The sequence below is a fragment of the Macrobrachium nipponense genome, chromosome 46 (genome assembly GCF_015104395.2).
Source record: "Macrobrachium nipponense isolate FS-2020 chromosome 46, ASM1510439v2, whole genome shotgun sequence".
Classification (NCBI taxonomy): domain Eukaryota; kingdom Metazoa; phylum Arthropoda; class Malacostraca; order Decapoda; family Palaemonidae; genus Macrobrachium; species Macrobrachium nipponense.
Window position 1 is genome coordinate 35,908,126 of NC_061106.1, and position 27,119 is coordinate 35,935,244.

At 49.3% G+C, this 27,119-nt stretch overlaps 1 protein-coding gene across 1 annotated transcript in view; it reads left to right on the top strand.

The window, feature by feature from the left end:
• The window catches only part of LOC135214693 (zinc finger protein 16-like), a 34,404-nt gene that overhangs the window by 323 nt on the left and 6,962 nt on the right, over positions 1–27,119 (top strand). The window contains exon 2 of the mRNA XM_064249025.1: positions 23,237–23,478. Within this exon, the coding sequence (XP_064105095.1) occupies positions 23,250–23,478 (229 nt within the window). The 5' untranslated portion in view covers positions 23,237–23,249. The remainder of the gene's footprint in view (positions 1–23,236; positions 23,479–27,119) is intronic.

Sequence of the window (27,119 nt, forward strand, 5' to 3'; positions counted from 1 at the left end):
GAATTGTTCATAGATATTCACAGATGAAAACATTGATACATGTATTAACTAAACACTCCCTGAAATACAAAGAACACTTGTAATAAAAGCAAAGTGAAAATATCACTAATCAAGAGGGATTCATACACAAAATTTGAGTAGAATGTATTGAATTTTTTATGACTTCAAACCATTACCACTATCATTTTTTTTTTTTTGCACTGAATATTCCCAATTTATACACTTGTGTTGTAGCTAAAAACCTTCTTCCCTTTACAAAAATTTTTTTTGTTTGCAAAGTATTTATAAGAAAATAAGTAGATTTTTATTTGTTTTTAAGGTTCTGTAGAGGAATAATGCAGTAAATTGTAAATTTGTTCATGAAACTTACCTGTCAGATATATATATAGCTGTATTTTTCCGAATCCGACAGAAATTTAAAACACTTACGACACACGCAGTGGGAGTCAGGTGGTTAGTACCCATTCCCGCCGCTGGGAGGCGGGTATCAGAATCATTCCCATTTTCTATTCATAATTTTTGTACATGAACTTCCCTGCCAGATATATACTTAGCTTAGGTCTCTGACGTCACGACAGAAAATTTCAAAACTCGCGGCACACGCTACAGGTAGGTCAGGTGATCTACCTTACCCGCCGCTGGGAGGCGGGTGTAAGAACCAGTCCCCCTTTCCTGTCAGATTATTTTCTGTCGCCGGCTGGACAACACCTGTTGTTTAGTCCTTACGATAGTTGAAATTCGTTCTCGTTGCCGACGATTTGGATTTTGGTGAAGTACACTTTGGTTGTTGGCTTGGCATACGCTTTTTGGACTGTTTTTTTTGATTTTTCTTTTGGATTTCTCTTACATATCTATAATCATGGATGATTCTGAAGTTAAGAAACCTAGTTTATTTAGGGTTTGTTCAGAGAAGAATGTAAAGTTAGGCTTCCTAAAGCTGCATTAGATCCTCACTCGGTATGTGAGTCGTGTAGAGGGAATGAATGCTCTTTTATTAACCCTTGCAAAGAGTGTGAGAATTTGGATGAGGATGGTTGGAAGGCTCTCTCTTCTTATGTGAGAAAGTTAGAGAAAGATAGGGTGCGCAAGGCTTCTTCAAAGAGTTCTAGATCGAGGGTGAGTGAAGTTGACACTGAGAATCCTGTAGTAGAAGTAGTTCCTTCTCCAGTTTTCAGCCCCTGCGCCCAGCTTTGAACCCGAAGATTCGTTTTCGGAAGTTGCTTCTGGGAGAGCCTCGATCAGGAGTAAGGAGAGCCTCGCTCGCTCTCGACAATGGTAAGAGTGATGATAGTGCAAGTGATCAGTGCAGTGCCCCTAGTGCAGTGGAGGGTGCGTCTGACCGGCTCACTAACGCTTCCAGGCCTAGACCTCTTCAGACTCCCAGACCCAGTGGAGGAGAAAGTCGAAAGCCGCAGGAAGGTTAGGGAGAACCCCCACCGGTCAGGCGTCCCCTCGGCAGTTCCTGTTGCTCGTTCCCAGGCTGCCTTGGAACGAACCAAGAAGGAGTTATTGCGCCAGTGCTTCGTCATCTTCGTCGCCTTCTCCTCAGCGTAGATGGAGCGCATCGGAGTCGTCTCGCCCTCTCAAGAGGCCCTGGAAGGATCCTTGCGCCCTTCCTTCCAGCCCCGAATCTTTCGCGGAAGAGCCTGAAGTGGAACGCAAGAGAACCAAGATTTCGTCCTGTTACGCTTCTCCTGTTCGCTCTCGGACTTCGTCCCCTGTAGAGGAGTTTAAGAGATCTCCTGCGCGTATCCTGGCGGGTCTGCAGGCGCAAATTGCGGCTTTAGCAGAGTCTATTGCCGGGACTTCTCATCGTCGGAAGGACGCCTCACTTCGGTGACGGTGAAGAAGTCTAAGAACGTTCCTTCGGCTAAATCTCCTTTGGCTAGAAGAGCTTTTGAGCCTGTTAGTAGGAGTTCAGAAGTACAAGGCTGGAGCTCGGGATCTTTCTCCGAGTAGGCTCTCCTCTCTTCCCAGCAAGAGTTGTGAGCATGTAAGGTGTAAGGAGCCAGGCAGGCTCTCTCCTCAGGATTTCCGCTCCTCTTCAGTTAGGCGTCAAGAGCTTGACAGACGTCAAGAGCCTAGTTTTCGTCAGGAGCGAAGGAAGAGTTCTTCGCCTGGTGGCCACTCTCCTTTTGACGGACGCTCGGAGCCTAGTAGGCAGCAAGAGCCTAGTAGGCGCCAAGAGCCTAGTAGGCGCCAAGAACCTGGTAGGCGCAACGGAAGTTTTCTCCTCCGTTAGAGCACTCCCGATTGGATAGGCGCTCAGAGCCTTGTAAGCGCCGCGCTTCTGACAGGGATTCATCTGTGGATGTTTTCTCTCCCCGTGGCAGGCGTCAAGAGCCTGGCAGGCGTATTGAGGATGGCAGGCGCCAAGAGCCTAGCAGGCGCAGAGAGCCTGATAGGCGCTCTCCGTTTCCAGACGCTCTTCTGTGGAGTTAGAATCGGTTTCCGACAGACGGGCCTCCACTTGTAGGCGCTCTCCTAGTAGGCGCTCCCCAAGTAGGCGCTCTCCTAGCAGGCGCTCACCAAGTAGGCGCTCTCAAAGTAGGCGCTCTCCTAGTAGGCGCTCTCCAACTAGGCGCTCTCCTAGTAGGCGCTCTCTAATGTAGGCGCTCTCCTGGTAGGCGCTCTCCTGGTAGGCGCTCCCCGTGTAAGCGCTCTCCCGGTGGTTTTTCTTCCAGTAGCGCTCTCCGAACAGGCGCTCTCCAGGATTAGCTCTCCTCCGGGCAGTATAGCTTCTAGACGTCTTCTTCGGAAGAATTTGTTGCTGATTCGGAGGAAGATTTGCCAAGGATGCTGCGGTTTCTTCGTATAAGAGGCTTACAGACCTCCTCTTGCAAGATTTTGGGAGTCTCTTCGGCCGTTGCTCCTCCGTCTCCTCCGTCCTTATTTTCAACGACCAATACGGCTAAGAAGTCTTGCGTCGTTAAGATGAAGCCTACAGTGTCTATGAAGAAGGCTATGAAGAACTTTGACGACTGGTTTGCTTTCAAAAGAAGAGAAGGGCAAGACAGTTTTTTTTTTCTTTTCCCCCGTCCAAGCTGACGGGTAAGATGGGGTTCTGGTACGAGTCAGGAGAGCCCTTGGTCTGACTCTTCCTCTTCTGCAGACTCGGACTTCTCTTCGTTGGTCGATTCCGCACGTCGCTCGGCGCTGAATTCTGCGAAGACGACGTGGGGTATGAGCGAGTTGGATCACCTTCTGAAGGGAATGTTCCGAGTCTTAGAAGTTTTTTTCTTTCTTGACTGGACCCTGGGAGTGTGGCCAAGAGGACTCAAGAGCAAGACACTCTTTCGCCTGAAGACCTCCACGCAGTTCTGTCTTGCATGGACAAGGCAGTGAGAGACGGTTCCGGGGAAATTGCTTCTCTTTTTTGGTGCAGGAGTGGTAAAGAAGAGGGCCGTTTTCTGCTCTTTTCTTACCAAGGCGGTTTCGCACGCACAGAGAGCTTCCTTGCTGTATTCGCAACTTTCCCCGCAACTCTTCCCCAAGAAGGACTATTAACGATATCTCCAGCTCGTTATCAGCAAAAGCGACGCAGGATATGCTAGCTCGATCGGCTAGAATTCCGAAACCTTCGTTTCAGCAGAAGACGAAGAAAGAGGCTCAAAGTAGGCAAGAACCCTTTCGAGGAGGACCTTCGTCTCGCTCTTCTTCCTCCAGGGGTTCGAGACCACCTAGAAGAGGAAGGACCTTCTCCCGGTCTATTAGGGCCAAGAAATAGTTTTCGGGTGTCCTCCAGACAACTGTGGGTGCCAGACTTCTGAACTTTGCAGATGTCTGGGCACAAAAGGGGGCGGACAACTGGTCCCTCGCGATCATCAAGAGGGGATACCTCATTCCCTTTATTCGAGACCACCCTTGACCACCACTCCAAGGGCACTGGTGGCCAAATACAAAGACCCACTGATGAATCAAGCCCTCGCTCTAGCGGTAGAGCTGATGTTAGAGAAAGAGGCAATAGAGATGGTTCAGGACCCACTTTCAGCGGGGTTCTACAACCGTTTGTTCCTAGTTCCCAAGAACTCAGGAGGATGGAGACCGGTTCTGGACGTAAGCGCCCTGAAATGTCTTTGTTGAAGAAGAGGAAGTTCGCTATGGAGAACGACGTCATCAGTCTAGCAGCTCTTTCGTCCCGGGGACTGGATGGTGTCACTGGACCTTCAGGACGCTTACTCCATGTGTCGATCCATCCTTCTTCTCGCAAATATCTCAGATTCATGTGGGGAGGGAACGTTTTTCAGTTCAGGCCTATGCTTCGGCCTTTCCACGGCCCCCCAAGTATTCACAGGACTGATGAAGAACGTTGCCCAGTGGCTCATCTCGAGGGAGTGAGGATTTCCCTATACTTGGACGATTGGCTTATCAGGGCCAAATCCAAGGAGAAATGTCTGGAGGACTTACGAGTGACGTTGGATCTAGCAGCTTCTCTGGGTTTGCTAGTGAATTTCGAGAAGTCACAGCTAATCCCCAGTCAAGAGCGTATCTATCTGGGGATTCTGATGGCTTCTCTGGTTTTCGGGCGTATCCGTCCCCAGAGAGGATAACCGAGGTTTGGAGAAGGTAGCAATCTTTCTAGAGAAATATGTATGCACAGCGAGGGAGTGGATGAGTCTGTTGGGGACACTCTCCTCTCTGGAGCAATTCGTTTCTCTAGGAAGGTTGCACCTCAGACCCCTACAGTTCTTCCTGACGAGGAACTGGGATCGGAAATATCAAGGTCTGGACTTTGCGTTCAAGATTTCGCAAGAGATAAAGGAGGATCTACGTTGGTGGCTAGACCCTCTATTGTTCAAGGAAGGCCTTTCCTTGCAAGTTCGAAACCCCAACCTAGTATTGTATGCAGACGCTTCGGACAAATTGGGTTGGGGAGCTACTCTCGGGTCCGAGAGAAGTGTCAGGCACCTGGATGGGGAGCAGGTGTCCTGGCACATCAACAAGAGGAGCTAACAGCGATTTGGTTAGCTCTCAAGACCTTCATCGAACCCCTCGTAAAAGGGGGGAAATATGTTCAGATCAACTCCGACAACACTACAGCCCTGGCTTACATTCGAAAACAGGGGGGGGACTCACTCTTTCTCCCTGTACGAGACAGCGAGATCGCTCCTCTTGTGGTCAGAGGAAAGGAACATAAGGCTTCTCACCAGGTTCGTACAGGGAGAAAGAAATGTCAGAGCGGATCTGCTAAGCAGAAGGAATCAAGTCCTTCCCTCAGAGTGGCTCTGCACGCGGACGTATGCCAGGAGCTGTGGAGGACGTGGGGCAGGCCCCATCTGGATCTATTTGCGACCTCCAGGAATGCCGCGATAGATCTATACTGCTCCCCTATTGTCAGACCCAAGAGCAGTGGCAAATAGATGCATTCCTCATGGATTGGAGGAATCTGGATCTGTACGCGTTCCCGCCTTCAAGATTATAGGGGAAACGTTAAGGAAATTCGCAGCGTCAGAAGGGAACAAGGATGACGTTGATAGCTCCGTTCTGGCCCGCCCACGACTGGTTCACAGAGGTACTGGAATGGCTGGTGGACTGCTCCCAAGATCCCTACCTCTAAGAGTCGATCTGCTCAAACAGCCCCCACGTTCGACAGGTTTTCACAAAAAACCCTCCCCGCTCTCCAGTCTGACTGGATTCAGGACTATCAAGAGTCTCGTCAGAGCTAAGGGCTTTTCGTCAAAGTCTGCAAAGGGGCTATTTTATTTGCCAATGCACGTAGACCTTCCACATCTAGAGTCTACCAGTCGAAGGTGATGTTTTCGACGCTGGTGCAGGACTCATAAAGTTTCTCCTCCAGTCCTCTGTGACGCAGATTGCAGATTTCCTTATCTTGTCCTGAGGGAAAAATGCAGGGTTGGTTGTCTCCACCATCAAAGGGGTACAGGAGCATGCTTTCCTCAGTTTTTCGTCATAGAGGATTAAACATATCTGAGGACAAGGACCTCCATGATTTAATCAGATCGTTTTGAAACGGTTAAAAGAACCTCCTCCTTAGTGCCTAGCTGGAATCTTGATGTCGTGCTGCTCTTCCTGAGGTCCTCAAGGTTCGAACCTCCCATGCTGCTTCGTTCAGAGACCTTTCGATGAAGACTCTTTCCTCTGTGCGTTAGCGTCAGCAAAGAGGGTCAGCGAGCTGCAGGCTCTAGAAGGTGAGGTAGGTTTCCAAGGAGGCTCCGCGGTTTGCTCTTTTCTTCCGGCTTTCCTAGCCAAGAATGAAAACCCTTCTTCGCCGTGGCCCAGGAGCTTCGAAATCAAAAGCTTATCCTCCTAGTCGGGACAGAAGAGAGAGATCTCTTTGCCCGGTGAGAAGCCTGAAATATTATCTTCAAGAGGAAGAAAAGACTTGCCGCTAATGAGAGCAATCTCTGGTGCTCTGTAAGGGTGGACCCCAGTAGGCCTTATCTAAAAATGCACTCTCATTCTTTATTCAGGAATATTTATTAGAGAAGCACACTCTTCTTGCAATCAGCAACAGTTTAACCTTCTGAAAGTCAAGGCGCACGAAGTACGGGCCATCGCGACGTCTTTGGCTTTCAAGAAGAATTTGTCATTACAAAACCTTATGAAGGCCACTTTTTGGAGGTGTGAATCAGTCTTCTCTAATCACTACCTAAGGGACGTATCGATTACGTATGATAAGTGTTTTGGGCTAGGCCGTACGTATCGGCGGATTCAGTGCTGGGGCAGGGAGCTGAAACACATCCTTTTTGTAATCCTTTTTCCCTGTAAGTTTTAAGTTTGAGTTTGTTGGTTGTACGAAGGAGGTTGCAGGAGGCAGCTCCTTCTTTCGTATACAATGTTAGTAATTGGTTAGGTGATCGGTTTGTGCTTAAGGCTCCTTGCAATTGGTATAGGATAGGCTCTGGCATAGTAGCGGGTTGATCCCCATTGACCAGTATCCTGCTTGGATTCTGCCAAGTAAGTGGACTCAGTTCCCATTGGTAGACCCAAAGAGTTCTTCAGCCATAGGTCACGCCCTCGCTGAGACTCTTTAGGCAACGCAGACTAATAGACAGTAACTATCAAGTCTTCTGCCTAAATCAGGTAAGAACCAGAGTTTATATTATGTATTCCTTTAACATGTGTGTCCCCACTTTTCTAAGTAAGTATGTGTCTCTTTCCCTCCACCAAGGGTGTCAATCAGCTAAGTATATATCTGGCAGGGAAGTTCATGTACAAAAATGATATTGTTAGTATAACAATAAAGTTTTGTACATACTTACCTGGCAGATATATACGATTGATGGCCCGCCCAGACCTCCCCTCAGGAGACAGGTGGAAGAAAATAACCTGACAGGAAAGGGGGACTGGTTCTTACACCCGCCTCCCAGCGGCGGGTAAGGTAGATCACCTGACTCTACCTGTAGCGTGTGCCGCGAGTTTTGAATTTTCTGTCGTGACGTCAGAGACCTAAGCTAAGTATATATCTGCCAGGTAAGTATGTACAAAACTTTATTGTATCCTAACAATATCATTTTTCTGTCGCCGGTGCTGGAAACACCTGTTTGCAGCACCTCCGTCCAGATTTTGGAAACTTACTAGCTACTTGAGTATCCCTTTTGGTTTTTTTCTTTGGTATCTGAATTGGATCGGTGGCTTGGCACACGTTGACTTTGGTTTGATTTGAATTTGGTATTGATTTTTCTTTGATCAAGATGTCAGGGTCTAGTTCTGCTAGCGCTAGATTTTGTTCCATGTCTGAATGTAGAGGTAGGCTACTGAAAGCTTCAGTAGACCCACATTCTGTTTGTAAAGTTTGCAGGGGGAATGAATGTACGTTTGAAAGTCGTTGTAAGGAGTTGAAAGACTAACAGAGTCGGAATGGAAGGCGTATGAAACCTATCTTAAGAAACTTGAGCGAGATAGGTTAAGGAGGTCCTTCCCCAGGAGTGTTTTCAGGTAGGCAAGATTTAAATTTATTCTCCTGCTAACCCTCCTTCTGTAGATTATGCTCCTACCCCTGTAGTGTTGCCTCCGGCCCCTGAGACAGTGTCGGTAGAAGGTAATACATTATCGCTAATTCTTGAGTCGATTCGTAACTTAGAATCAAAAGTGTTAGCTCTGGAGAGCAAAAGTGAAGAGAAGTGCAGTGAAAGTGCCCCTTGTGTAGTGGAGGGTGCGTCAGATCGGCCTCATTCCGCCTCTAGACCTAGACCTCTGCTTGACTCCCAGATTACGGGGAGAGAGCATGTCGAAAGTTGAAGGAGGGTTACGAGGAACCCCCCCACCGATCTGGCGTGCCTTCGGCAGCTTCTGACGAACATACCCAGACTGCCAAGGAGCGTGCGCGTGCACGTCTTCTCAAGGAGTGCTTTTTCTTCTTCTGAAGCTTCCTCCCCGCGCAAGGGGTGGAGCTCTCATACCGCATCACGTCCGCTGAAAAGGACGGCTCGCGTGCGGGACGCTTCACGTCCCAAGTTGTTCTCCGGAAAAACTTTGCCTCGTCGCCCGATAGTGCGTTTGCTGCTTTTCCTCCGCATAAGAAGCGTAAGGATTATTCGGAGGCGGAGTCTTCCTAGATGTTTCTTTCGAGCGCCGCAGTCGCTCTAAGGTGCGGTGAAGCGGCGGTTCCTGGGAGGTAGCAAGAAGGCGTCCCCTCGCCACTCTCCTGCTCACAGGATCAGCCCCTCCCCAGAAAAGGAGGCTTCACCTACAAGCAAGATTCTCCAGTCTCTTCAGCAGCAACTTCGAGATGTTTTTCCTTCGAGAGAGACTGTTCCACGTCGCCGTAAGAAGGATGACAATCTTCCTGTGAAGAGGTCGAGGCGTTCTCCCTCTCCCTCTCTCTCGCTCGTCTCTCTCTCCGTTTGAGTCTCCCTCTAGAGTTCGTTCTGCTCCCCAGCAACTTTCTAGAGGAGGCGAGAAATTAGTTTCTCGCTCTCGTGAAGCGGTTGTTTCCGCTGCTACGAAACTTGTGGATAAGAAGCGAGTTTCTTTAGATGCCGAGCGCGCTTCTGTGAAAGTCAAACGCGCTTTAGTGGACGCCGACGTGACTCGGTGCAAGTTTCGCGAGCGCCAGTGGACGCTCAGCGAGTTTTAGTGGACGCTCGGCGTGCACCAGTGGCACGCTCGGCGCGCATCAGTGGACGCTCTGGCACGCACCCAGTGGACGCTCAGCGCGCACAAGTGGACGCCAGGTGTACACCTGCGGCGTTTGAGCGCGCTTCTGTCGGCGCCAGTAGATTGGCTTCGGACGCCAAACGCGCGCCTACGGACGTCAGTTTTTCACTTCCGCAAGCACAAGCGGAGGCGGGTGGGAACTCTTCCTGTTCGCCGTTCTTTCTCTTTGAGAAAGCTCGGGACTCTTCTTTACTTCCTCCGACTTCTCCAGTGTCTGAAGAGGAAGTTAGTGACGCTTTCGTCGAAGTGGACGAAGAACAGCAGTTGGCTCCAGTTTCGACGGACTACAAGGTTTTGACTCGTTTACTTCAGTCAGTCTTTGCAGACACTTTCCAACCTGAAGCTCCACGTACTCCTCCCTCTCAGTTTTCGTCTTCCAAAGCTGCTAAGATCTCGGGCTTTGTGAGAATGAAGAAGTCGCTTTCTACGAAGCAAGCTTTTAGAAAGGTCCATGATTGGATGGAAAAGAGGAAAAGCTTCGGGCAAGACCTCTTTCGCTTTTACCACCTTCAAGACTCGGTGGCAAAGCTGGTATGTGGTATGAGACGAGAAAACGTCGGAGTCAAGCTTCCAGCCTCAGCTCAAGGAGACTTTGGTAGCATTGTAGACGCCACCAGAAGATCTTTTTTGTCTTCCTCGAAGGTCTCGTGGACACATAGCGAGTTAGACTTTTCACCTTAAAGGCCTCTTCAGGACACTAGAGGTCTTTAATTTTCTTGACTTGGTGCCTGGGAGTATTGGATGCCAGGTCCAGGAGTTCTGATTCCATCAGTCTGGGGGAGCTGTCCAGTGTATTGTCTTGCATGGACAAGGCCGTCAGGGATGGTTCTGAGGAATTGGCTGCTCATTTCAGCACGGGACTGCTTAAGAAAGAGCACTTTTTTGCAATTTTACTGCAAAGTCGGTCTCACCAGCGCAAAGAAGCGGATCTTCTTTTCGCTCCTTTCTCAGAACATCTCTTCCCCCAGTCTATGGTAAAGGACATAGCTGCTAGTCCTCCAGGAGAAAGCAACTCAAGACCTTCTGGCACAGTCTTCTAGGAAGCCTGCTACTTCTTCGTCTTCTGGGTCCTCTGCTTTGAAGAAGTCGAAGCCCTTTCGATCCGCTTCTTCCTCGAAGCCAGGCCCCTCGAGGAAGAGGCTCTTTCAGAGGCAAGACTCCCGCTCCTTCCAAGAGCAAGAAGTGAGAGGGAAGTCCTTCAGACACCGGTAGGAGCCAGGCTTCTACATTTCGCGAAAGCTTGGGAAGAGAGAGGTGCCGACGCTTGGTCTCTGGACATCGTCAAGAAGGGGTACAGAATTCCTTTCCTGATGTTACCCCCGCTGTCTTCGACACCAAAGGATTTGTCTCCGTCGTATCAGGGAGAAAAGCAGAAAGTGCTTCACGATCTACTAGATCAAATGATCGAGAAGCAGGCAGTGGAACAGGTCTTCGACCGGAGTTCTACCGGGGTTTTACAACCGTCTGTTCCTAGTGCCGAAGCAGTCAGGGGGGTGGCGCCCCGTTCTGGATGTCAGCAGTCTAAATCGCTTCGTTACCAAGCAGAAGTTCAAGATGGAGACACTCTGAATCCGTGCTTGCAGCTTTAAGACCGGGGGATTGGATGGTCTCGTTAGACCTTCAGGACGCATACTTTCACGTCCCCATCCATCCCCGATCAAGGAAATACCTGCGGTTTGTCCTGAAAGGGAAGATTTTCCAACTTCAGGGCACTCTGCTTCGGTGCTCAGCACGGCGCCGATGGTGTTCACCGTTCTTATGAAGAACGTTGCGAGGTGCCTCCATCTTGCGGAAATAAGGATCTCTCTCTACCTAGACGACTGGCTTATTCGAGCCTCATCGCAAGACAGGTGTCTGAAGGACCTTCACACTACTCTGTCGTTAGCGAAGTCCTGGGACTTCTGGTGAATCTCGAGAAGTCGCATCTGACTCCTTCTCAATCCTTAGTCTATCTGGGGATTCAGATGGACTCAGTGGCTTTTCGGGCTTTTTCCGTCCCAGGGGCGACAACTTCAATGCCTGGACAAAGTGTCGGCCTTTCTAGGGAAGGAAACATGCTCGGTGAGGGAATGGATGAGTCTGCTGGGGACCATTTCCTCACTGGAGAAGTTTGTTTCTCTGGGAAGGTTGCACCCTCCGACCACTTCAGTTCTCCTCTCAATGCAATTGGATCCACGACAAACAGGATCTAGAAGAGGTCTTGTTTTTGACGGAAGAAGTGAAAAAGCACCTCAAATGGTGGTTGGATCCAAAGAAGCTTGCGGAAGGACTTTCGCTCAAAGCTTCGGAACCCCGACCTAGTGTTGTTCTCCGACGCGTCCTCCACGGGTTGGGGAGCAACACTGGGAGGGAGAGAAGTGTCAGGCACCTGGAGAGGGGAACAGGTGTCCTGGCACATCAACCTAAAAGAACTCTCAGCGGTTTACCTCGCTCTAAGGTTCTTCGAGGAGGAAGGTCTCCAGCAAAGTGGTTCAAATAAACTCGGACAACACCACAGCCTTGGCATACCTCAGGAAACAGGGGGAACTCACTCTCATTCTCTGTTCGTCATCGCGAGGAATATCCTGATTTGGGCGAAGTCGCAAAACGTCCACGATTCTGACAAGGTTTGTGTCAGGCGTGGAAAATGTGCGAGCGGACCTTCTCAGTCGGCAAGGACAGCTTCTGCCGACGGAATGGACCCTTCATCAGGAAGTATGCCAGGCGCTATGGAAGCTGTGGGGACGTCCTCATGTGGACGTTTTCGCAACTTCCCGAACGAAGAGACTTCCGCTGTATTGCTCCCCAGTTCTGGACCCGGGAGCAGTGGCAGTAGACGCCCTACTGTGGAATTGGTCGGGACTAGACATTTACGCTTTTACCCATTCAAAATCCTCGGGGAAGTAATGAGGAAGTTCGCTGCATCAGAAGGAGCGAGAATGACCCTCATCGCCCCCTTTGGCAGCCCGGCCCCTATGCGACTGGTTCACGGAGGTGATGTCCTTCCTAGTAGACTTTCCGAGGGACTCTGCCCCTAAGGAAAGATCTACTCAGACAGCCCCACTTCGAGAGGTACCACAAAAACCTCCCCGCTCTGAGTCTGACTGCGTTCAGACTATCAAGAAGTTGGCCAGAGCGAGGGGTTTTTTCAAGACCTGTGGCAACGGCGATTGCCACCGCAAGGAGGCCCTCCTCAATCGCAGTTTACCAATCAAAGTGGGCTGTCTTTAGAAGTTGGTGCAGAAGGAAGGGCATTTCCTCCACCCTCAACCTCGTGAGCCAAATAGCAGATTTCCTTCTTCACCTTAGGAAAGCCGCGAAACTAGCCGTTCCCACGATTAAAGGCTACAGAAGCGTGCTTTCTGTGGTCTTCAGACATACGAGGGGACTCGACTTAGCGAATGATAGAGACATTCATGATCTCATTAGATCATTTGAGACTGTGAAGTTCTCCAACCTAAAGTACCATCGTGGAACTAGACGTGGTACTGAAGTTTCTCATGTCGAGTCAATTTGAACCGCTCCATTTAGCCTCGCTTAGGAATCTTACTAAGAAGACCATTTTCCTAACCGCTCTGGCGACGGCGAAGAGGGTTAGCGAAATTCAAGTCATAAGCAAGCATATTGGGGCCTCAAGGATCATAGTGCAGTTTGTTCCTTAAGTCCTACGTTCTTAGCAAAGAACGAGAACCCTTCCAACCCTTGGCCGAGAACGTTCGAGATCAAGGGGTTGTCGGAGCTAGTGGGACTGAAGCTGAGAGAGTCCTGTGTCCGTCAGGGCTCTCAAGTTTTTATTTGCAGAGAACCAGAGCATGCAGAGGTTCTTCGGAGAACTTGTGGTTGCATCTGGTGGAAAAAACCAGATCTTCCGATGTCGAAGAATGCACTGGCGTTCTTCTTAAGGAGTACGGTTAAGGAAGCCCATGAAAAGTGTAGTGAAAAGTGACATGGAGCTTCTGAAAGTGAAAGCCCACGAGTTGAGGGCTATTGCTACTTCGGTGGCTTTTCACAAAAATATGGCAATCAAAGACATTTTGGGCGCCACTTATTGGCGAAGCAATTCGGTGTTCGCTTCACACTACCTGCGGGAGGTGAAAGCAACATACGAAAATTGTTACTCGCTCGGACCATACGTCGCTGCAGACACTGTTTGGGGGCAGGAGGTAGCGATCATCCTATCCTTTAATGGTTTAGGGGAGTTTTTAACTTGTGTTATGGTTGTGGGGTTGACCGCCTGCGGCGGATCTCCCTTCCATTAGCTTAGTCTATGTGGGATACTTTTGGTAGGCTACGCCAGGTGGTTTGGGTTTTTACTTCGTTGCACTCATTTGTATGGTCAATGGTCTAGTCACGTCGTGGTCTCGCCCCTGTTGACAGATCATCTGGAGTGCACCAGCTATATAGGTCTCTACCTCGCTGGCAAACTCTAGTAGCACAAGCAGACTTACGCGGCAGTAACCACGAAGTCAGCTATGCTAACAGGTAAGGAATCAAGATATCAATTATCTGCCATATATATGTTTCCTAAAATCTTCTATTGTTCCGACACGGCATACAAACCTTCGGTCCTTTTACAATAGGAAGGTACTAGCGGCAGCTGGATAGGTCGTAAGCTTTCGAACAAGGGGTTCGGTAGTTAACTGCTTGTCCGACAGGCGCGCCGCGCGCGACTGGGAGGTAAACAATCACTTTTGCTTTCGGCCTGCTGGCGTGTGGACGTGTATTCATCGCTCTCTAGCCCGCTTCATCGTCGTTGTGCTTTCGCATGCATTGTGTTTTTCTTTTTACTATGTATCTAGTGAAACTGAATTGTAACGTACAATCATTTCATTGAATTCAATTGTGAATTAAAGGATCTTGGTTCACAACGCCCTCCCTCCGATTACCCGAGTGCCGGGACTGAAGAGCGTAATTGCGGGAGTTCACTTTTCCCAGAATGATTCCTCGTATTGTGTATGCTCGGTGCCGATGGGCGGGAGCGCTCGCTCCGAGCGTATATTGGGTTGGAATGTGTAGATGAAAATCGTAAGTAAGTGCTCTTTTCATTTATATTTTTTTGACCTGTATGCCCGTTGCCGAACGAATGCGCTCGGCACGGAAACTTATTCAGTATGAAAGTGGAATCGCAAGTACAGTATTCTTTTTCATTTTCATATATTATTTTTTATTGTAGCAATACTCATTTTGGATCAGTTTCCGAGCTTGCCGGAGATTGACTCCTCCCCCTTTTTATTTTGAATGAAGTGAAATCGCAAGTGCAGTTCTTTTTCATTTTCATTTTTTTATTGAGATTGCATTGTTGACTGGGATCAATGTTCCGCTATTCACGGGAATTGATCCTTCCCCTTTTTATTTTGTATGAAGTGAAATCGCAAGCGCAGTAGTCTTTTCATTTTCATATATTTGTTGATTGCATCAATTCATTATGGATCAAGGTTTCCAGAAACCTTGATCCATAAAGGTAAGGAATGAAACCTTTCACCCTTGCGCTCGGTACCGAGGGCGCAAATGCGCTCGATCCGAGCCCTTATTCATTGTGAAGTGAATCGTTTTGCAAGATGCATTTTCATTTTGTTTCCTTATTATTGATTGCATCAATATTATTTGGTTCAAGTTCAAGCTCAGTCAGGGAATTGATCCTTATGCCTTGTATTCGTGCCGATGGCACGATTTGCTCTAGGGCTCTTATTTTGTTGTTGGGTACATGGGTACTGTGCGGGGGTGGGGAACGAGACCCCCCCCGCTCAGTTCCCACAGATGGCTCTTCCCCTTGGGGGGGGGGGAGGTTATCGGCGTTCTTCTCCTCGCCCGATCCGTCGAGCGCGGGGGAGGGCGCTCGGTGCCGATGTACAATGTACTGTGCGGGGGTGGGAACGAGACCCCCCCCGCTCAGTTCCCACAGATGGCTCTTCCCCTTGGGGGGGGGGGGGGGGGGGAGGGTTATCGGCGTTCTTCTCCTCGCCCGATCCTCGTCGAGCGCGGGGGGGGGAGTGGGCGCTCGGTGCCCGATGTACAATTGTATTAGGGGTCCTTCCACTCGTTCGGGAGGGATCAAACCCCCGCACGAGGGGATTTCCCCCCCATTAATCGCTACTACTATTATTTCCGCAGGTGTTGCTACTGCCACGAGGGTTGGACCACTTGGTGAAGGGTATGGGCGTTCCTTCCCAATTGCAAGAGCGTGCTGGTTTGTTTCCAGGGGCTGCGGTTCTATGTCTGGGCCTACTTCCTGCGGGTCAACCCATGGGACGTGGTGACTCACGCAACCAGGTGACGACGTCCCTCCTCACCTGGTGTACTCGCCTCACGTGTAACAGTCTTGCTACAGCCGCTGTGGAAGTGCCGTTCGCCGTACGAGAGGGGGGCGTGCCGCCGCCGCTCGTGGTTGCCGCGCTGCAGCGACCCACACTTCCGCCCCTGAGTAGAAACTCGCCCCCTGGACCTGCCGCGGGTACAGGATGTCGCTGGCTGCTGCTACCAACTTACCTGGTTGTTTCCGGTGCTCGCCTGCCGCTATCTGCCGATTCTGGGCTGGACTGTCCATGGCAGTTGCTGAGGCTGGCTGTCCCTGCCGTTGCTGCGCTGGCTGTTTCCCTGACCGTTGCTGCGCTGGCTGTTCCCTACGACTGACGTTGCTGGCCGTGCCTGCTGTTACCTGAGATGCCCATACCTGCTGATGTCGTCCATTTCGTGGTAGGTACTACCCCAGACTTTGGTCTGTCTGTACAGGTGCGTCCGGGCCCTGTGGCTTCGGCTACAGCAGCCCCTGGCTCCGCCCTGGATAGCAGATCTTACGTCTGTCCTGAGGAAGCTGACGAAGAAGAGGAGGAAGGTGTCGTGGTCGTCGTCTTCATCTTCTTCATCGTCGTCGGCCGCCGCCTCTTCCCCTTCGACTTCTAAGGCTTTACAGCCGAGGAAGAAGAAAGGGTCCGAGCCTCCTCCCTCTAAGAAGCGTTCCTCGGGAGGCTTCTCGGGACCCGTACTCACCTCGGGTTGGGACGGGAGGGAGGGTTCCTTCCGATTGGGTCCTCCTGCTCCTCCGGGAGCGGGGCCCGGTCTCTTTCTTCCGCGAAAGGAAGAAGACTACGGGGGACCCGAGGGGTGGTGGTAACGGCTAACACCTGGTTACTTTCCTCGGCCTGGTGTCAGTTGGTTCTGCCACTGCATCTAGGGTTCCGTCTCGGGCCTCCGTTCGAGTTGGACGGGGATGGTTCCGATGTTATCGGTCGCCTATATTGGTGATCCGTGCAGGCCAGGAAGGGACCATACCTTCTTTTTGAGTTCCGCCTCAGCGTCAAGGTTATCACGGCCGGGGCGGGGAAGGAAGATGGTGACAGACCTGCTCATTGGCGACTCTCCCACCAGTCCAAGCTCTTCACTCTCGCGGCTGTGAACCACGCTGGCTACCTCGGGGGAAGTGGCACGGGTCCCACGAACCGACCGCGGGCTGAGGCTGGGAAGAGGTTCCTCCCCGTTCGCCGGTTGGGCCAGCCACGGCTGGAAACCAGCGACGTGAACGTGCCGTCAGAGGACAAAGCAACCGGGTCTCACTGGACGAAAGTGGACGCCCTGCAGGGTCGCCTCTGACCGTCCGCTCCTTCATAGAGAGCGATCGGGTACGGCAACCAGCACCAGCTCTTCTGACACTCGAGATCGGGGCCGCTGTGCTCAGTCCAGCCGTTCTCCACAGCGAGACGGTTCGACCAGGGCCTGCAGCTCGATCGTCACCGCGGGGTTGACGATCGCCTGCAGCCCTCCAAAGAACGCCTGCGGTTTTCTGCCAGAGCGACGAGGGAGCGTCAGGTCTGCCTCTCCCGTACCTTTCAACCTCCTCGGGTTGCAAACCGGGAGGAGCGAGGTAATTTTGAGGAGTGATCGTGAGGGGTGTGCGCCCCCTCATGATCCCACCACGGACGCCCTACGTGCCAGGCACGGTTCTTGGACGGCCAGGACGTATGCGCAAGTGATGGGGAAGACCGAGAGGGCTGTCGCTGTTCCCCCTTCTTAGGAGGAAGGTTCTACGGTGGAATATGCTCTTGTTCGAAGGGCTTAACGGTCCCACTCTGCAAGATGCTGTGACTTCCGAGATCCAGAGGAACTTTGCCGAGGTTACGGCGCTGATTCGTCAGCACAATGACCTCGGGGAAGGATCGCCGCTCCCACCAGCAGAGCCACGTCTCGGCTCGAGTCGTTTTGGGGCCCGAGAGGGAATCCAAATCGACGGTGGGTCTGCCGCGATCGAGCTTGCCGACTGGGTTGAGCTAGGTAGTCTCTCGTCTCCGGACAAGAAGGCTCTCTCGGTTCTGGACGGCGAACAAGCTCCTTCACCTCCTTACTGCTGACAGAGGCGTTCTACGTGTCTTCGGACATCGTATTTATATACCTTTCCTTCGGTCCGTCCTTCCCGAGGTTTCGACCTCGACGAGGACTGGAATGAGTCGGAGCGGTACGGCTCTCTCTGTCAGGTCTCGATCAGCCCCAACCAGACGACGTTCACAGTGGAAGGACGGCATTCCCCCTCACCTGCTGCCGGAAGTGGGGGGGTGCATGGCCAGCCATTGGGGACCCGGTCCATCAGCAGGCGTACGTTCCAGGGGGGGGTGGGCATCGAAGGACGTAGCATTGAGACAGGAGATCAAGACCATGCTGAGCAAGAGAACTGTAGAAATCGGTACGGATCAGTCACCGGGCTTTACAGCCGACTCTTCCTGGTGGAAAAGTCTACGACAGGCTGGCGCCCAGTGATAGATCTCTCTCCCCCGAACCGGTTGGTTCGCCAGACCCGGTTCACGATGGAGACGGCACGCTCAGTGCTCGACTCTATCAGGGAGAACGATTCATGCTTTCAGTGGACTTGAAGGATGCGTAGCTACAAATACCCATTCATCAGTCCTTCGGAAAGTACCTCCGCTTCATCCTCGACGGGACGGTGTACCAGCTCAGGCCACGTTGCTTCGGTCTCTCAACCGCCCCACAGGTGTTCACGCAAGTGTTCACTCTGGTGTCTGCTTGGGGCCATTCGCACGGGATATGTCTGATGGGTATCTCGAACGATTGGTTAGTCCTGGCGAGCTACCGCTCGCAGTTGCTACAGGACAGGGGATCGACTGCTCGAGTTCTGTCGCGATCTGGGGATCGTTCTGAACTTCGAAAAGTCCGATCTCGAGCACAAGCAGAGGATGAAGTACCTGGGTATGCTGATCGACACGGTAGCAAGATTCAGGGAGGCAGCCAACCAGTTCCTGTCTCGGCAGGAACAGGTAGCTCAGCAATGGCAAGTCGTGATCGGACACCTGTCGTCACTCGGGAAGCAGGCCCCTAACGGGCGTCTTCACCTGCGGTCTCTTCAGGAGACCAAAGGGAGAGTGGTCACAGGCAACGGATCCCCCAAGCCTTCCATGGTCACTGACACAGGAGGTGAGGCAGGACCTAGCCAGGTGACTGGACGACAGGAACCCCTTAAGAGGAGTGCCTCCGCGCACTCTCCCCCCGGACATGCAGCTGCTCTCAGACGCATCGACCGAGGGATGGGGGCACACACCTGGAAGAGTTGCGGACTTCAGGAGTGTGGTACGAGAACGACAAGCACCTTCACATCAATGTACTGGAACTAAAGGCAGCGTTTCCTTGCTCTCCAAGAGTTCAGGACCGCTTGATGGGACACTCAGTGGTGTTGATGTACGACAACACCACGGTGGTGGCTTACGTCAACAAACAGGGGGGAGGGGGGGGGCCTAGTGTCTCTCCCGTTGTATCAGTTGACTCGGCAGGTGCACGAGTGGGCGAGGCACACTCAAACTAGAGCTGGTCGGCACGCTAATTCCAGGAAGGGAATGTAGTAGCGGAACGCTTCAGCCGGCGGGATCAGGTGATAAGGACCGAATGTCTCTACACCAGGAGTTCGGGGAAAGGCTCTTCGACCGTGGGGCGGACCAGTCGAGGATCTGTCGCCATCCGGCACATCATGGAAGCTCCAGAGTGTCTTCTCGGCGTGACGGATCATGGGCAGCTGCAGAAGGACGCTCTTCAAAACCCGTGGGACAACTTTCGCCTATGCCTTTCCCCGTTCAGCATGATTCGCAAAGGGGATCAGTCGAGCACTGGTTCATCCCGAATCTCAGGATGATCCTGATGGCTTCCAAATGGCCACAGGCCATTTGGTATCCGGACCTGCTGGCTCTTCTCGCAAGAGAACCGAGAGAGATTCCCCATTGGCACAACCTTCTCGGCCAGCCACAAGTCGAGCGGTACCACCGAGCAGTCCAGTCCCTACGTCTTCACGGCTGGCTGTTATCCACCTTCTCTTGCGGAACGAGAAGAACTTTTTTCGTAGCGCAGCAACAGAGATGGCTGGAAACGTCCGTCAGTCCTCTGCAGCTGTGTACCAAGGGGAAGTCGGGCCGTCTTCGGTGGTTGGTGTCGTAGACGGGGCCTATCTCTCTCAGAGCCACTCTTCAGCAGGTAGCGGATTTCCTCGTTTTTTTCTTCGCCGAGGAAGCTCCTCTAAGTTCCCACAGTCAAAGGATACAGAGCCGCCTTGTCGCTCCTCCTGAAACTGACGGGATTGGACATCTCGAACTCGTTCGAGATCTCCTTGCTTAGTAGCAGCTTCCAAAGGTCTTGCCAACCCAGGGAACTCGAATGACCCTCGTCTTGCTGGACCTGGCATCGGCGAAGAGAGTACGGGAGCGTCAGGCAGATAATGATGTGGATGAGATGCTGCTTTGTCCTGGGAGGACGCTACGGCGCTATCTGAAGAGAACTCGACACCTCGGACCTGAGTGTCGACGCCTCTTCGTTAGCAACGGGGTCAACAAGAAAGAAGTATCAAGAACACTCTTTCGTCCTGGCTGCGTGAGGTCTTCAGGAGGGCGTATGAGGCTGATGGTAGTGACGACATCCGTACGTCCCGTCCGAGAACTCACGAAGTTAGAAGTATTGGCCCCTCGTTGGCGTTTCGTAAGAACTTCTCCGTGGCGCAGGTATGGAAGGCAGGGGTCTGGTACAACCAGACCACCGGCAACTTCCTTATACCTCTTGGATATTGCCCATAGGTCCTTGGATCGGTTTCCTTAGGACCCGTGGTGGCTGCTCAACACGTCATCTAGCTAACCCAGACCCTAGCAGGCTGAACAGCATCGAGTCCTGGTGTGACTGTATGAATAGATAGTGATGAGAAAGTGACTGGCTTCTCTTTCTATCTTTTTCTTCCCCTCTACTGTGGGTAGAGGGATACGGTCATCACCCTGCTGGATAAGGACGAGATGCCGGTGAGCTATATGACAGAGCCCCATCCTATCCCTTTCACGAGGGATGGGAGCAGAATATCCACCACTTCCTTCTACAAGGGGGGGAAGTGGATGGATGCCTACAAGAGTCAAAACCATGACTTTAACTTTGCTCCTGTACAGGAACAAGTTCTTACATTGCTGGTACGAAGAGTACGCTTGCCTCTCTCTTAGTACTCGTCCAGAGGTCTGACCATTGATCCTGCGGTGCACACCCGATCAATCGGACAGAGGCTTGGATCCCTCCCTCGCTCTTACGACCAGGGAGGCTTCCAAGGTTGGGCGAACACCAGTCTGTTCACAAAAGACTCAGATTCCACCCACCAAGAAGTGAGTCTTCCTATTGTAAAAGGACCGAAGGTTTGTATGCCGTGTCGGAACAAATGACAATTTGTCTAAAACTTGCAGTTTTCCTAACTATACAAACCTGAGGTCCTTTTACACATAGCCCCACCTCATGCCACCCCTCACTCTGCAGTTTTTGCTTGGGCCAAAAGCAAAAGTGATTTGTTTACCTCCCAGTCGCGCTGCAGCGCGCCTGTCGGACAAGCAGTTAACTACCGAACCCCTTGTTCGAAAGCTTACGACCTATCCAGCTGCCGCTAGTACCTTCCTATTGTAAAAGGACCTCAGGTTTGTATAGTTAGGAAAAAATGCAATTTTAGACAAATTGTCATTTCTGTCTACTCCCACCACCAAAGGTGGGATTCAGCTATATATATATCTGACAGGTAAGTTTCATGAACAAAATTATATTGTAATGATACAATTAAGTTTGTTCATACTTACCTGCAAGATATATATAATCAAGTACCCACCCACCTCCCCTCAGGAGACAGTGGAAATAAAAAATTATGAATAGAAAATGGGAATGATTCCTGATACCCGCCTCCCAGCGGCGGGAATGGGTACTAACCACCTGACTCCCACTGCGTGTGTCGTAAGTGTTTAAATTTCTGTCGGATTCGGAAAAATACAGCTATATTATATCTGCCAGGTAAGTATGACAAACTTATTGTATCATTACAATATCATATTATCAATATGGAAGTTATTAGACTTTGAACCATGATTTGTACATAACTAATTTGGCTCTGGAACCTTAGAAAAATTGGAAAAATAAAAAAATTACTAAACTAGTTGCTTTTTGCTTTGAATCATGCAAATATAAAGGTATGTAGTACATCATTTTATTCATGCGGGATTACAAGTTAAAACACCTCACAAAAGTGTATTTTAATAGCATGATTTTACTCACTTTTTAAGATGCTCTATAAATTATATTTTTGTTAGAGTAACTTACCCAGTAATTACATCGCTGTAGTTCTTACTTCAACGTCAGCTTAGATTTCAAAATTCGCTGTAGTACTTGTCTTCTTCTGTCGAGTATTGACTAGGCTCCCACTTTGTGGGAAGGAGAACAACAACTTCTTGAAAAGAGCTCATTTGTTTCTGCCGTCCTAGAGCTAGGAATGCAGCTTGTTTTGGATCTCGACCTTGTTGCTTCCCGATTCGGTGAAGTATTTGGGCTTATGGCCTTTTGATATTGAATTCTTGAGTGAATTTGTTGTGGTTATCTTATTCAGTCTAAATAGTTATTTTTAGTTACTTTGGTATTACAACTGGCTTTTCTCTCAGTGAGAATTGCCGATTAGTAATTAGTAGATTGGTTGTTCTGAATTAGGTTCACCATGTTGCTTGGTTTGTTAGAGCTTTGCTCAAAGATCTTGGCAATCTTTTGTGTTTCATTTTGGTGTTTAATTCTTGATTGACGGACTCTAGTTTGACTAGTCTTCGGTATTGCAGAAAAGGCTGCAATACCAAATTAATTAAGGCATCTTATGATCCTCATACCATTTATGCTTCTTGCAGAGAACAGGATTGCTCAGTTAATAACATGTACTTGTATGGAATGTGGGGGCTGGGATGAGAAAGCTTGGAAGAATTTAACGTCTCATCGGAGTAAACTAGAAAGTGATAGGAAGAGGAAGGCAGTTGCTAGAGCCAAGAATAAAGGTTTAGCTAGTAACTAGAATCCAAAGTAGATGAGTACAGATATACCTGTTATTACCTCTCCCATTTCTAATGTCTTATGTTTGCCAAGTCCTTCCGCTTCTCCCTCGCCTGGATCTTGCTCCTTGGAACCCAACCACTTTGTCAGCCTAGAGAACAGGATCGACCAGAAGTTTGGACTGATGGTGAGTACAGTAAGTGAACGCGATCCAGTAATTAAGAACCATTGTCAAGTATCTCATTAATTCATTCCCATAAGGAATAAAAACACCTCTTCTCTTTTTTTTAAATTTTCCTTTAAATCTGAGAAGAAATTGTACTTATACGTAGATTGCAAGGAAGGCTGTGGAGGGAAGGACCACCTTTTAGGGTGTGATAATAAAAAGGTTGAGAACCACTGTTTAAAGCCATATATTTTTAAGGTTAATGTTGTAAGAATGACTTTAAAATTATATTAAAGGATTTTACAATGATAGTTTAAGGTATATTTGGTGTTTGAACCATTGAAATAGACAGTTAGAAGCCTGTATAGAGGTGGGTCATGGGTGTCTGAACTATTTAGATAGCCAGTTATGTACAAGCATTCATAGACAGGGATACCATCTTAACACAGATTTTCGTTTAACACGGGTAGTTGTGGTCCCTAACCCCCCTGACTACGAAGGACATATTGTAATTATTTTGAACCATGTTCATATGGCAGTAAGCTTTGCTAAGTCGTCTCAAATTAAACTTGGAAGCTGAAGCCATCTTGCATATTGCAGTGATGTTTAGATGGAGTCTTGAATCAAATTTAGACAGACATCATTTACTTATAGTAGGATTTTAATTTTCAGGTAGATTTGAAAGATGGGTTCCATTGGGTGTCCGCTGTGCTGTCGACATGACTTTATTTCTGTGGTTGCACTACATGATCATCTCTTGTACTATATGTACAGACCCCTTCAGTGTGCAATTTGCAGTACTCATGTGGGTGGTATCCAGGAACTCACACATCACTTAGAGAGACATCTTGGAGATGGTGTTTCAACAACCACTTTTCATCCAAAGCCTGCTTTTGACCAAAATACAGAATCTGGTAAAAAATTGTCTTAAGATTGTTTTTGTTTTATGTACTTTGTTATAAATATTTTTGTATTACTTTGTTATAAATATCTTTAACATGTATTTTTGTACTTTTCCTCATGAAAATTCATTTGTTCTGTTTACAAATATTTTTCCCTAACTCCTAGCCAAAACATTTTGAAGTGTTTAGTACCTGCTGTACTCAGATATGCAGAATGCATTCCATTCTGGTTTATTTTTTTTGAACTATGCAGGATGACTTAGCATAATTTATTTTGCAGCTCTGCTCGATGAAACAAGTTTATTTTAATCATATAAAATAGTATATACAGTCAACCCCTGCTATTGTGGACGCGACCTATTCTCATATAATATATATGATATATATATATATATATATATATAGATATATATATAATATATAGTGTTTATGGTTATGTGGCATTGACTTGTAGATTTTTATACATGCCATTATTCAGATTTTGTCATCATCCGACAAGGCCCTTGGCTCTATTAATCCAGATAATATGGTATGCCAGTGATGATATTTTTTCCATGAAAATACTGTTTGTTCATGAAACTTACCTGACAGATATATATATAGCTGTATTCTCCGAAGTCCGACAGAATTTCAAAATTCGCGGCACACGCAGTGGGCGGCCAGGTGGTAGTACCATTCCCGCCGCTGGGAGGCGGATATCAGGAACTATTCCCATTTTCTATTCATATTTTTTTCTGTCGCCGTCGGTAAACAACTGTTTACAGACCTCCGCCTAGGATTTTGAAACTTCATTAGCCGCTTAAGTATCCTAATTATTCTTTCGATTATTGACTTGGATTTGTGGCTAGGCATACGCTATCGTAAATTTTTTCATTGCATTTGATGTCTGAAGCTAGTTAGCCTAGTTTCAGACTTTGTTGTCTGCATGGGGTAAGGTGAGGCTACCGGAACTTTCGGTAGACACTCGCTTAGTATATATGATGTTTACATGTTTTCTTTGCATAAGTTCAATGTAATTAGTGTAATGTGTGACTGATTACGGAAGAAGGAGGATTCATGTACGCTTTTTAGAGCGTGTTAGAATCAGGAGTTTTCCTCCACAGTAAAAACAGAATAGTTAGAAATCAAATGAACCTTCTAACCTCCTGTAGATTTTATTTTTGCCTAACCCTGTGGTATGGCTTACGGGCCTAGAAGAAGTGTCTGCTAGAGGATTACATCAAGTAATCTTAGACTAAAGTGCTCGCTCTCCAATCAGTGTTGTGAAGTGTAGTGCCCCTTGTGTTGTGGAGGGGGCGTCAGATCGGCCCCATAATGCCTCTAGGCCTGGACCTCTGTCGGACTCCCAGGACTCAGGGAGAGGGCATGTCGAAAGCCGCAAGAGAGGTTACGGGGGCTCCCCACCGATCTGGCGTCCCTTCGGCAGGACCTGTTGACGCTTCCCAGGCTGCTAAAGATCGTGCGCGTGCACGAATCTTGAAGGATTGCTTCTCGTCCTCGAGGCGTCCTCCCCGCGCAAGGGTTGGAGCTCTCGGAAGGACTCGCGCCCTCTTAAGAAGCAGAGAAGAGGACGCTTCACGTCCTCTCTCTCGTCAGGGGGAGGGAAACGTCAGATCGGCCCCATAACGCCTCTAGGCCTAGACCTCTGTCGGACTCCCAGGAAACCAGGGAGAGGGCATGTCAAAATAAAGCCGAAGGAGTTACGGGTTCGGGTTTTTCATGCTGATCTGGCTTCTTTCGGCAGGTCTGTTGTCGCTTCCCAGGCTGCCGAAGATCGAGCACGTGCACGAATCTTGAAGGATTGTTTCTCGTCCTCCGAGGCGTCCTCCCCACACAGGGGTTGGAGCTCTCGGAAGGACTCGCGCCCCCTAAAGAAGCTTTAAAGAAGAGGACGCTTCACGTCCTCTCTCTCGTCACGAGAGGATGAAAGAGTCCTGTGCCCTGTCAGGGCTCTCGAATTTTTATTTACATAAACGAACAGGAAGTAAGAGGTCCTTCGGGTAATTGTATGGTGCTCAGGAAGAGACCACATTTACCTTTTTCGAAGAATGCACTGGCTCTTTTCCTAAGGGACATATTAAGGAGGCTCATTCATCTTGCCAGAAGAGTGATTTGAGCCTCCTGCGAGTGAACGCTCATGAAGTTAGAGCTGTTTCAACCTCGCTAGCATTCCAAAAGAATTTGGTAATCAAGGACATTCTAGATTCCACCTTTTGGAGGAGCAACTCAGTATTCGTCTCCTCTCCTCATGGCGCTCCGTATACGTTATGTTAACGTTCGCGTTTACTTCGAAAAAGCAAGCTGATAAGTTTGACGTCCGGCAAGGCAAAGCTGCTTTTGCACAGTCAACAACTTATGTCTCTGGTTCGGCATAAGAAGGGCAATTTAGACGTGAGGAAGCTTTTGGAGGTGCTCGACGTCCTATAAGTAGAGACATTCTCCAGGACGCTCGGCAAGCACCTTGCGAGGGTGTCTTTCGGACGCTCGGCGTTCCTTTGCTGAGTGCGTTTCTGGAGATGTTCTTTTGCATTACTAAGAGCAAGTTGTCGCGAGGCGGCCACTGTCTTTGTAAGAAGGTATGAAGGTCTTTAAGGCCCGTCTTGAACGAAAGCCATACGTCTTCCTTTAGTGTTACACACACTTCAGGAGCAGCGTGCGGCTCTCCATGGAGACTCGCATGAGGACGTCCCTTGAAAATATTTAACGTCATACGCAAAACGCGGTTCGTCATAACATTGAGATGTTGGCAAGGTCGCTCGCCAGGACGCCTCTTGGCGGGCCCTTGCATGCATCAGGGCGCCTCCAACGAGTTCCTCTCTGAAAACGTCGTTCAGAAGACTTGGTGTTCTCTGCTCAGACAGGCTCGTAGCTAGGCAGACAGGACGTTTTTTGAGGACGCTCAGCAGGAGCGCTTTCCAGGACCTTTTTGAGGAACGCTCGAGGATGTCGCAGGACTCTTTTGTGGACATTCGCCAGGACGCTTCGGTGGAAAGCTCGGCAGGACGCTTTGCGAGAGAAAGACTTGTAGAAGGCGTCTTATTTGCTGTTCAGGACGTTTCTTAGGACGCTTGACGCTTTATAAACGCTCCGTCAAGAGGTTTTTTTTCAGGACTCTCCCACGGACATTCCTTTACAGAAATTTTTAAAAAGGATTCGGAGTTAGCGGAGAGACATACCCGAATTTTTTCTTCGATCCCTCTTTCCTCTTCATCGATTTCTCTGAGAATCGGGAAGATTATATACTCGGATTCCTGGGTGACTTTCGGTCATGTTAAAGGGTTTTTCCCCTATTAGCAAAGTGCTAATAGTTTTGTCAAGTAAGGACGTTTTCCCATTGTCAAGATACTAAACGTTTTGTCATTTAAGTGGGGGACCCCTCATAAATGGGGTAGTTCTCATTGACATAGATTTTAACGTTTTTATCGTTTAAGCGGATATAAACTCATAACAAATTTCGGAAGAGCTCTCATTCATTTTCAGAGGCTCATCCGGGGAGTAAGAAAAAGACTTGTAGACTAGATCCAAGAAGTCTTATGTCCAATATCATAAGAACATTGAACGGTCCTTTTCGATCCTCGGTTCTCTCTTGATGATCTCTATTCGAATATTACTCCCTTTTTCTTGGCAAAGAGTCTTGGCAAAGAGTCAGGAGT